The sequence below is a fragment of the Coregonus lavaretus genome (genome assembly GCF_964263955.1).
Source record: "Coregonus lavaretus genome assembly, contig: HAP1_SCAFFOLD_9363, whole genome shotgun sequence".
NCBI lineage: Eukaryota > Metazoa > Chordata > Actinopteri > Salmoniformes > Salmonidae > Coregonus > Coregonus lavaretus.
The window spans coordinates 3,490-15,663 of NW_028166907.1; the positions used below are offsets into that span (position 1 = coordinate 3,490).

Here is a 12,174-nt window from a genome sequence, read left to right on the forward strand (position 1 = left end):
CACAAGGTCAATGTGGGCCTGCATGGATGTCAGCAGGGCATGAGGGAGAAGGCCCAAGTGAATAGGTGTGTCTGTGTGAGTGTGTGTGTGAAGTGTGTGTGTGAGTGAACCTGTCCTACATCACCTGGTATACTCGGCAGCTGGGTAAACACCTCCCGAGTATCATTTCTTACTCGGCAGGATCCGTCCACGTTTTCGGAGGGCTCCTGGCAAGCGGGGAGTCGCCGACCCGCGTTCAATGTGCCGGTCCGCTTAGCGAGTGCGTCCCGCACGCCCCCATGTCTTCTTTTTTTTCATTTTCATATTTTTGAAAAAATAATTTTTCATATTTTTTTTTCTGCTTCAAAGTAGATTAAGTCAGCTTCTCCAACATTACGGTTTTTTCTCTGCTTCAAAGTAGATTAAGTGAAGCTTCACCTCCATTCAGGCAGTTATCACACCCCCCCACCCGATTCGACCCCACTGTCTGTGTGAGAGTGAACAACCGTCCAAATGGCTCAGCAGGGAGTACTGCTGGATCAGGACCAGTTCTGTTGTTCTGTCTGTCTGGATCTACTGAAGGAGCCGGTCACCATCCCCTGTGGACACAGTTACTGTAGAATCTGTATTGAGGGCTGCTGGGATCAGGATGTTCTGAAAGGGGTCTATAGCTGTCCTCAGTGCAGAGAGACCTTCACTCCAAGGCCTAATCTGAGGAAAAATAACATGTTGGCTGAGTTGGTGGAGAAACTGAAGAAGACAGGACTCCAGGCTGCTCCCCCTCCTGCTCTGTGCTATGCTGGACCTGGAGATGTGGCGTGTGATTTCTGCACTGGGACCAGAAAGCAGAAAGCCCTCATGTCCTGTCTGGTGTGTCTGGCCTCTTACTGTGAGACTCACCTCCAATCTCACTATGAATCTCCTGCTTTGAAGAAGCACAAGCTGGTCAAAGCCACCGCACAACTACAGGAGAAGATCTGCTCTCATCATGACAAACTGCTGGAGGTTTACTGTCGTACCGATCAGCAGTGTATCTGTTATCTGTGTACAATGGATGAACATAAAGGCCATAATACAGTGTCAGCTGCAGCAGAGAGGACTGAGAAACAGGTAAGACCAGAACTACTTGTTGGTGACTGTCTGATAAACAAAGAATTAAAGATACAGTAGGATCTGAGGCTGTTTGAATATGAGATAATTCAAATGAAATATATCCACAGCAGAAGAAATATGAACACAAACTTTGGTGTATATTGAGTTTGCTCCAAATGTATCACCATTTTCTAAAGTCAAACACTATTATCATTCCGAATGCCCTGTTATGAGTCCAAAGTTGAGTTTCAACCCCTTGATACATGTACACCTACCATAAAAACTATAATCATTAACATAGCAACATAGAAAATGTCATATGGTAAAGGGACTACCTCAAGATTTTAGACCTTCCTCTCTATGGGCCCTATGTCCCATTACTATACTATTGATCTACTGGACAAATAAAGCTTGATAGCTCATTGAAGAGTGATTCTCCACAGATGCAGCTGGGGATGAGTCAGCAGAAAGTCCAGCAGAGATTCCAGGAGAGAGAGAAGGAGCTGAAGAAGCTCCAAAAAGCTGTGAAGTCTCTCAAGGTGAGTATTGTTGACCAGAGGATTTTACCTGTCTCCTCCAGTCAGAGAGAGAGATAGGACCCCTCTCCAATCCCACTGACCCCACTATGTCAGGACCCCTTTCAGAGAATAGACTGCTTAATGTAGCTGATGGGATATGAACCTGGGTCTTGATCATTACACCAAGAGGACATTCCCCATTGGGCCGTGGGCCGACACTGATTTTGAAGTTGCAGGCAGGGCTACCTCATCACATAACTTTAAGTAACCATGACTGACTCATGTCCCCTATACATACAGCGGCTTGCGAAAGTATTCTCCCCCTTGGCATTTTTCCTATTTTCTTGCCTTACAACCTGGAATTAAAATGGATTTTTTGGTGGGTTTGTATCATTTGATTTACACAACATGCCTACCACTTTGTAGATGCAAAATATTTTTTATTGTGAAACAAACAAGAAATAAGACAAAATAACACAAAACTTGAGCGTGCATAACTATTCACCCCCCCCCCCCCCCCCCCCCAAAGTCAATACTTACAGGTTTCCCTCCAGAATGTCCCTGTATTTAGCGCCATCCATCATTCCTTCAATTCTGACCAGTTTCCCAGTCCCTGCCGATGAAAAACATCCCCACAGCATGATGCTGCCACCACCATGCTTCACTGTGGGGATGGTGTTCTCGGGGTGATGAGAGGTGTTTGGTTTGCGCCAGACAGAGCGTTTTCCTTGATGGCCAAAAAGCTCAATTTTAGTCTCATCTGACCAGAGTACCTTCTTCCAAATGTTTGGGGAGTCTCCAACATGCCTTTTGGCAAACACCAAACGTGTTTGCTTATATTTCTTTAAGCAAAGGCTTTTTTTCTGGCCACTCTTCCATGAAGCCCAGCTCTGTGGAGTGTATGGCTTAAAGTGGTCCTATGGACAGATACTCCAATCTCCGCTGTGGAGCTTTGCAGCTCCTTCAGGGTTATCTTTGGTCTCTTTGTTGCCTCTCTGATTAATGCCCTCCTTGCCTGGTCCATGAGTTTTGGTGGGCGTCTTCTCTTGGCAGGTTTGTTGTGGTGCCATATTCTTTCAATTTTTTAATAATGGATTTAATGGTGCTCCGTGGGATGTTGAAAGTTTCTGATATTTTTTTATAACCCAACCCTGATCTGTACTTCTCCACAACATTGTCCCTGACCTGTTTGGAGAGCTCCTTGGTCTTCATGGTGCCGCTTGCTTGATGGTGCCCCTTGCTTAGTGGTGTTGCAGACTCTTGGGCCTTTCAGAACAGGTGTACAGTGGGGGAAAAAAGTATTTAGTCAGCCACCAATTGTGCAAGTTCTCCCACTTAAAAAGATGAGAGAGGCCTGTAATTTTCATCATAGGTACACGTCAACTATGACAGATAAAATGAGAGAAAAAAATCCAGAAAATCACATTGTAGGATTTTTTATGAATTTATCCACTGCACTGTTTCAGGTGCAACGTTTATGGTCATGTTGCAGCAGTTTGTAGGAGGGAGATTCCAAGATGTGGGAATTGTGCAGGAGGGCATGGGATAGAGGATTGTGTAGTTTCGGTGGATAAAGTTGTGTGTGTCAACTGTTGGGATGCCCATGTTGCTGGGGATTGGAAGTGTCCGGTGCGAGAGAGGCAGGTTGAGGTGGCTGGAGTCAGAGTAGTGCAGAAGGTGTCGTATGCTGAGGCAGTGAAGGAAGTAGAGGAGGATGGGTCAAGGGTGAGAGATCCTGAGAGGATCTCTGTGAGTACTAGATCTGTGCCAGCACAGAGGGATAGGCCAACGAGTGATATATGCTTCAGTAAAGTTAGCTTCTTGCCATTCATAGCAATGGTTATCAACTGTACAGCAGAAATTGAATGAAATTGAATGTAAATCACAGAAAATAGATGTTGTGGTGGCAGCTGCAGAGAACTATTTGGGCATACAAGATTAGACTTCAGAAGAGTTACAGGGTGTGTTGAGTGGTGGTGTCCCGTCCTCCCAGGCCGTTGGCATGGTGCAGGAGCAGATAGGGTCAAAGTAGTGGAATTGGGTAGTGGGTATTTAATGAGTGTAGGGTTAGTTGGAAGGGTGTTTTTTTTTTATTATTATTATTATAATTTCCCCTTTTCCCATTTGGTGTCACAAAGTATAATGGATTTATATTATAGTCCAGTTGGGGGCGGTAATGCAGCATATTGGATGCCAACCGCCGTTAAACACCAAAGAAGAAGAACCGTTACATTATGTCTATGTACAGTATTGTAACGATGTTCATGTCTCTCTCATTCATTAACTTTCATGGTAGTTGGTTGTGTGGGTCTCTGGTTATGAATAGGGTGCTGACAGACAATTGTTGATGGATATTTATAGAGCTCTGATCAGGACGCCAATTGATTACTGCTGTATAGTTTATGGAACAGAGGTAAAGACTTGGCTTCAGATGCTGGACAGAATCCAGTATAAAGCTTTAAGGATATGTATTGGTGCATTTAAATCAACATCTGTATGTGCCTTACTGGTGGAGGCAGGAGAGATGCCTTTGGATATACAGAGTAGAAAATGGTCATTATCTTATTGGGTTGAAAGGCTGTGAGGTTGAGCATCCCACTGCTACTGTTCTAGATGACTGTTGGGAATATACTAGTAGACAAGGCAGTGGTTTTGGTTGGACAGTTGGAAAGCTTGCTGATGAGAGTGGTTTGAGGGAGTTGGAGGTTGGCCCTTCTGTGGTGATAGGGGATGTTCCTCCATGGTTACTCCCAGACCCTGTTGTTGATCTAACCTTGGTAGAGAAAAGGAAAGATTGGTCAGAAGTCAGTGATATAGAGAAACTGGTTGACAATTACATTGGTAGAAGTTTTTATGCTTTTTTACCGCTTTTCACAGACGGATCCAAGGACCCAGGGGGTATGGTCGATGAAACGGTGGAGCATGTGTTGTTATATTGTTGTAAGTATGTTGAAGAGAGGGAAAGATTGAAGTGTAGGGTCTTTGAGGTTGGACGGGGTTGGGGGGGTTTGGAAGGGATTTTGGGGATGGGGGAGGGTCTATTAGAAGTTAGTAGGGCTCTTTATTTTCTCAGAAGTACTGAGTTAGGTAGGAGGATTTAGAAATGTTGGAAACCGTGATTGACCACACACTCCAGCACAGTAGGTGGCGGCATGCACCTTTAACGTTGGTTTGTGGACCGCCATTATATCATAGAAGAAGAAGTTGTTGCTGTGAGAGATTTGTGGTTCGTGAGGAGGGCTACTATTCTTTTTTCTTTTGGTTCTTGCGTATTTTCTGAATGTATTTTCTCATGGTGGAGGGTTTGTTTATTGGTTTCCACTGTTTATCGTTTAGAGTTGAGGGGGGAGTAGGGGTAGTTTGTTAGGGCGGCGTGATGGCCTCAACCGAGTGGAGAAGAAACGCTGTCGCTTCGGGTCCGTTCCGGAGAAAGGTGTGGAGGAAGTTTTGCTCATGGTCGGCGAACAGGTTGGAGCGGAACATCTGGACTCTGCATCCAGAATGAACAAGGCGGTGGTTGGGTTAATGAAAAAGGTTTGTCTTGTTGTGAGGGGTGTGTTGGTGCAGATGTCGCCTCTTTCGATAAGAGTTGTGGTGGCTAATCTGCCTCCGTTTATTGCTTCCGAACAGACCCCAAGTAGTTGGTTAGTTTTGGTAAATTTGCAAGTGGTTTCCGTGTGCTCTCGGCTGGGTGCCAAGCGGAATCCGTTAAACATGTCTCTTTTCGTAGACAAGTGTTTGTTTCTTAACAAACCTCAAGGTTACACAGGGGAGGGGTGGAACACAGGGTTTGCTAGCACAGATAGTTTTGGGTGTTTCTAGTGTGGGGATCATCAGTTATAGGCTACAAGCAGCAATATGATTGATAGGTAGGACAGGTATTGAACCCAAATAATCCCTACTCATTTGACAATTAATGTACTAGGAAAATACGTTTTTGTCGACCAGAGGTGACTGAATTGATGTTTAGGCTTATTGATAATCATTATAGTAATGAAGTATAATTTCAAAACATGAAAGTTGTCAAGTGGTGGTGGTACCAGGAGGGAGGAGAGTAGAGCAGGGTCAAGTGGTGGTGGTACCAGGAAGGAGGAGAGTAGAGCAGGGTCAAGTGGTGGTGGTACCAGGAGGGAGGAGAGTAGAGCAGGGTCAAGTGGTGGTGGTACCAGGAAGGAGGAGAGTAGAGCAGGGTCAAGTGGTGGTGGTACCAGGAAGGAGGAGAGTAGAGCAGGGTCAAGTGGTGGTGGTACCAGGAGGGAGGAGAGTAGAGCAGGGTCAAGTGGTGGTGGTACCAGGAGGGAGGAGAGTAGAGCAGGGTCAAGTGGTGGTGGTACCAGGAGGGAGGAGAGTAGAGCAGGGTCAAGTGGTGGTGGTACCAGGAAGGAGGAGAGTAGAGCAGGGTCAAGTGGTGGTGGTACCAGGAGGGAGGAGAGTAGAGCAGGGTCAAGTGGTGGTGGTACCAGGAGGGAGGAGAGTAGAGCAGGGTCAAGTGGTGGTGGTACCAGGAGGGAGGAGAGTAGAGCAGGGTCAAGTGGTGGTGGTACCAGGAGGGAGGAGAGTAGAGCAGGGTCAAGTGGTGGTGGTACCAGGAGGGAGGAGAGTAGAGCAGGGTCAAGTGGTGGTGGTACCAGGAGGGAGGAGAGTAGAGCAGGGTCAAGTGGTGGTGGTACCAGGAGGGAGGAGAGTAGAGCAGGGTCAAGTGGTGGTGGTACCAGGAGGGAGGAGAGTAGAGCAGGGTCAAGTGGTGGTGGTACCAGGAAGGAGGAGAGTAGAGCAGGGTCAAGTGGTGGTGGTACCAGGAGGGAGGAGAGTAGAGCAGGGTCAAGTGGTGGTGGTACCAGGAGGGAGGAGAGTAGAGCAGGGTCAAGTGGTGGTGGTACCAGGAGGGAGGAGAGTAGAGCAGGGTCAAGTGGTGGTGGTACCAGGAGGGAGGAGAGTAGAGCAGGGTCAAGTGGTGGTGGTACCAGGAGGGAGGAGAGTAGAGCAGGGTCAAGTGGTGGTGGTACCAGGAGGGAGGAGAGTAGAGCAGGGTCAAGTGGTGGTGGTACCAGGAAGGAGGAGAGTAGAGCAGGGTCAAGTGGTGGTGGTACCAGGAAGGAGGAGAGTAGAGCAGGGTCAAGTGGTGGTGGTGGTGGTACCAGGAGGGAGGAGAGTAGAGCAGGGCCAAGTGGTGGTGGTACCAGGAGGGAGGAGAGTAGAGCAGGGTCAAGTGGTGATGGTACCAGGAAGGAGGAGAGTAGTGAATGGTCAAGTGGTGGTGCGCAGGCCGTGGAGAGAAGCGGTGGTGGGGAGGGTTGCAGCTGGGCTACATGAGCTGAGGCAGGTTTCTGTAGTAACAGAGACTCCGGTGGGCGAAGGCAAATATTGCCTGTCATTGGGGAAGAGGCTCTGATCAGGGGGGAAGTGCAGGGGGGCAGAGACTGGGCAGGAGGAGGACAGTACCTTGCCAATGGAGGAGGAGGAAGAGGGGGGAGGTGAGTCTGCGGGAGCGGAGGACAAGGTGTCTCGTTTTCAGACGGCTCATTGGATCCAGAGCTGACAGACAGTCAGGCTGAGGGCCCAGTATATACGCTGAGATAACTTTCTAGGTTCCTGATGGAGACTAAAGGGGAAAAATAAGGTTCTGCTGGAGTCTTATTTTATTGATCCGGGAAGGTTTGTAAGGTCAGTACAACACGTGATGAAGAATGAGGGGTTTAGTGTCCTCTCACCCAGGAAGTGGTATAGGCTGAGAAAATGGGTCATGGGTTCTTATAATAATAATATAATATGCCACTTAGCAGACGCTTTTATCCAAAGCGACTAACAGTCATGAATGCATACATTTTTACATATGGGTGGTCCCGGGGATCAAACCCACCACCCTGGCATTACAAGCACCATGCTCTACCAATTGAGCTACAGAGGACCACATTTAGCGCTTGTAATGCCAGGGTAGTGGGTTCGATCCCCGGGACCACCCATATGTAAAAATGTATGCACATGACTGTAAGTCGCTTTGGATAAAAGCGTCTGCTAAATGGCATATTATTATTATTATTATTATTATTATTATTATCCTGGGTTTTCTCAGGTTCTGCTCACAGACCTTTCCAAACTCTCTCTGTCACAGATAAATCAAACAGACATTTCCTGGCCTTTCACAAACTCTCAGCTGCTGTCTCTCAGACGGTCTTAAGGGCATGTCTTCAGAATCTGCTTAAATGGATGTTTTTTTCTGGCATGGCGGCTTTATGGGCTTCTCTACTGGTTTCTGATTGTGGTGATTTCCCCTCCCACCTCTTATGGAGATTTCACGGTTAGACTTCCTTAACATGAACGGCGGCAGAGACTGGGGGAAGAAGTCAAACAAAAACATTTAAAACGTGATTTTTTTGCAAGAGACACGCAGTGATGTGATTAATGAAGTGTATTGGGGGTTTGGTGGAAAGGGGGCGCAGGTGCTGAGCCATGGCACAAATCTTAGTGCAGGGGTAGCAAAAGAGGTGTGTAAGGGTAGGTTGTTAGTGGTTAGAGCCAAAATCAATTCACTCAATGTGCTTTTAGGGTGGGGGTGTTAGTGTAATGAGGATGGCTCATTAAAGTAAGACAAGTCAGTCTCTCTCTCTCTCTTAACAGCGCTCTGCACAGGCAGCAGTGGAGGACAGTGATAAGATCTTTACTGAGCTGATCCGCTCCATTGAGAGAAGGCGCTCTGAGGTGAAGGAGCTGATCAGAGCCCAAGAGAAGGCTCAAGTGAGTCAAGCTGAAGGACTCCTGGAGCAACTGGAGCAGGAGATAGCTGAGCTGAGGAAGAGAAGCACTGAGCTGGAGCAGCTCTCACACACAGAGGATCACATCCATTTCCTCCAGGTAACTCAACTGCCTTGATACATGTGATATGAAATTAAAACTCTCAATCATTTGGTTCTGTTCTCTCTCTCTCTCTCTCTCTCTCTCTCTCTCTCTCTCTCTCTCTCTCTCTCTCTCTCTCTCTCTCTCTCTCTCTCTCTCTCTCTCTCTCTCTCTCTCTCTCTCTCTCTCTCTTCTCTCTCTCTCTCTCTCTCTCTCTCTCTCTCTCTCTCTCTCTCTCTCTCTCTCTCTCTCTCTCTCCCCCAGAGTTATCAGTCTCTCTCCGGTACCAGTGTATCTTCAGACTTACCCAGCATCGTTGTCCGTCCTCTTCAGTACTTTGGAGATGTGAGTAAGACTGTGTCTGAACTGAGAGAGAAACTAGAAGACGTCCTTAAAGGAGAATGGACCAAGATCTCCACTACAGGTGTGTTGAAAATAATAAGAACATCAACTTTAGACCATTGAAAGTTCCCTACTAGTCATATACATGTGGAATATGGTATGATGATAACATTCCCTCTCTCTGTGAATGTGTTTGTGTGTCTGTAGTGAAATATAGTGGAGGTTGTACTGCCTCCAGAGCCCAAGACCAGAGAACAGTTCTTACAATGTGAGTCTCTTTATTCTGAAGTAACTAACAGTCTCTTTTTACTGACACTCCTAACAATCCCTCTAGAAATATATAGCAATAGTAGATCTAATCAAAGACTGGGTATCTATCTGACTCCTCATATTTCTCTGATTTGATCTCTGCTGTGCTCTAATCAAAGACAGGGTTGATACAGTATCTGACTTCACTTATTGTTCTAACTCCCCTCATTGGTCTCTGCTCTGCTCTTCTCCCAGATTCCTGTCAGCTCACACTGGACCCAAACACAGCACACATACTCCTCTCTCTGTCTGAAGGGAACAGAAAGGTGACCTATACAGGCCAAGTCCAACGATATCCTGTTCATCCAGACAGATTCACAAACAACTTGATGGTTCTGTGTAGAGAGGGTCTGTCTGGACGCTGTTACTGGGAGGTGGAGTGGAGTGGGGTGTGGGTTATTACAGCAGTCTCATATAAAGACATCAGCAGAACAGGGACAGATGGTGGATTTGGATACAATGACAAGTCCTGGAGTTTAGAGTACTATACAGGTGATTATTTGTTCAGACACAATAATGTTGAGACTGAAGTATCAGGCCCTCAGTCCTCCAGAGTAGGAGTGGACCTGGATCACAAGGCAGGTACTCTGTCCTTCTACAGTGTCTCTGACACAATGACCCTCCTCCACAGAGTCCAGACCACATTCACTCAGCCCTCTATCCTGGGTTTTATCTCATTGGTACTGCTGAGCTGGTTAAACTGTAGTAGGGTCCACATAGATACTAGTCATGCTTGTGTAGTCTATAGCTGAGCTGGTTAAACTGTAGTAGGGTCCACATAGATACTAGTCATGCTGGTGTAGTCTATAGCTGAGCTGGTTAAACTGTAGTAGGGTCCACATAGATACTAGTCATGCTGGTGTAGTCTATAGCTGAGCTGGTTAAACTGTAGTAGGGTCCACATAGATACTAGTCATGCTGGTGTAGTCTATAGCTGAGCTGGTTAAACTGTAGTAGGGTCCACATAGATACTAGTCATGCTGGTGTAGTCTATAGCTGAGCTGGTTAAACTGTAGTAGGGTCCACATAGATACTAGTCATGCTGGTGTAGTCTATAGCTGAGCTGGTTAAACTGTAGTAGGGTCCACATAGATACTAGTCATGCTGGTGTAGTCTATAGCTGAGCTGGTTAAACTGTAGTAGGGTCCACATAGATACTAGTCATGCTGGTGTAGTCTATAGCTGAGCTGGTTAAACTGTAGTAGGGTCTACATAGATACTAGTCATGCTGGTGTAGTCTATAGCTGAGCTGGTTAAACTGTAGTAGGGTCCACATAGATACTAGTCATGCTGGTGTAGTCTATAGCTGAGCTGGTTAAACTGTAGTAGAGTCCACATAGATACTAGTCATGCTGGTGTAGTCTATAGCTGAGCTGGTTAAACTGTAGTAGGGTCCACATAGATACTAGTCATGCTGGTGTAGTCTATAGCTGAGCTGGTTAAACTGTAGTAGAGTCCACATAGATACTAGTCATGCTGGTGTAGTCTATAGCTGAGCTGGTTAAACTGTAGTAGGGTCCACATAGATACTAGTCATGCTGGTGTAGTCTATAGCTGAGCTGGTTAAACTGTAGTAGGGTCCACATAGATACTAGTCATGCTGGTGTAGTCTATAGCTGAGCTGGTTAAACTGTAGTAGGGTCCACATAGATACTAGTCATGCTGGTGTAGTCTATAGCTGAGCTGGTTAAACTGTAGTAGGGTCCACATAGATACTAGTCATGCTGGTGTAGTCTATAGCTGAGCTGGTTAAACTGTAGTAGAGTCCACATAGATACTAGTCATGCTGGTGTAGTCTATAGCTGAGCTGGTTAAACTGTAGTAGGGTCCACATAGATACTAGTCATGCTGGTGTAGTCTATAGCTGAGCTGGTTAAACTGTAGTAGGGTCCACATAGATACTAGTCATGCTGGTGTAGTCAATAGCTATTTTTTTTTTAAGTGCAATGTTTTAATCTTATATATTCACATTAATCATGATGTATGCTGTTAATGTATGTTGGTTGTCATTCAGAACCATTGAAATGTTTTCCCAATTGGTTCTCTGTCTCAATGTAATTTTCCTCAGTATCATGGAACAGGTAGTGTTACTTACTTGCTAATTGAACTATATGGGCCGGTTTCCCGGACACAGATGAAGCCTAGTCCTAGACTAAAAAGCATGTTCAATGGAGATGTCCGGGAAACCGGCCCTAAGTTTGGCATCTTTTATTCTCCCGTACTGCTCAGTCAAGCAACATTAAACCTGTCCAGCAGGTGGTGCTATTAACCAAACAATAAAAACAGCAGATATCTTGACTTGCCACTCAGTATATCAGTAATGTTCAGAATTGTACTTTAATATCATTGGAGATTGATGGTCTTTTTAATCCACTACCCAGAGTCAGGAACAGATTAAGTTAGGTCTGCTACTGTTCAGTTATTAAATATGATTCATGGTGATGGGAAATAAAAAATCCATCTAGTAGTAGTTTTCCTTTGCTATTTATTCCAAGGTGTGTCTTTAACTTGTAAATGGATTGTGTTGAAGCTGGCATGTGGTGTGGATGATAGAATAGAGTGAATAGAGGAGAGAAGAGAGGAGGAGAGGAGAACATAATATAGAAGACAGATAAGATAGAGAGACAATTCATACCCAGGGGAGTTACTGACTCTGGCCCAAATGACACCCTGTTCCCTACGTAGTGCACTAGGCTACTTCTGACCAGATCTAAAGTAGTGCACTACAAAGGGAATATGGTGGAGATTGGAGATTTGCTCACTGTCATTGGAATGAAGATTTCCATACAGGAGTTACTGTCTCTGTCCCAAATCTCTCCCTGTTCCCTACGTGGTGCACTAGGCTTCTTCTGACCAGATCTAAAGTAGTCTTCTAGATTTTACATGTTTTCTCCCTGTCGTTAGAAAATGACAATATGGTAATGTCTTTAGTGGTTTCCTCCCCCTTTGTGTTTTTATTGGTTGTGTGTTATGTGTGTTGTTGTGTTAGGTTTTCCCCCTGTGTTCCTAATGGAAAATCCATTAACAATGAATCACAAACAAATTATATTCCAGTTGTGTTTAGACAACTTCATGGCTGACATCCCCCAGTTCTGTTAAG

At 45.7% G+C, this 12,174-nt stretch overlaps 1 protein-coding gene across 1 annotated transcript; it reads left to right on the forward strand.

The window, feature by feature from the left end:
- The first annotated feature begins 487 nt into the window (after positions 1–487).
- On the forward strand, positions 488–11,541 carry LOC311114099 (E3 ubiquitin/ISG15 ligase TRIM25-like). The gene is made up of 6 exons (XM_084189380.1): positions 488–1,089; positions 1,515–1,610; positions 8,208–8,441; positions 8,688–8,847; positions 8,973–9,033; positions 9,270–11,541. The coding sequence occupies exons 1-6, from the start codon at positions 493–495 to the stop codon at positions 9,325–9,327; spliced, it is 1,206 nt and encodes a 401-aa protein (XP_084045506.1). The 5' UTR covers positions 488–492; the 3' UTR covers positions 9,328–11,541.
- Positions 11,542–12,174: the final 633 nt, after the last annotated feature.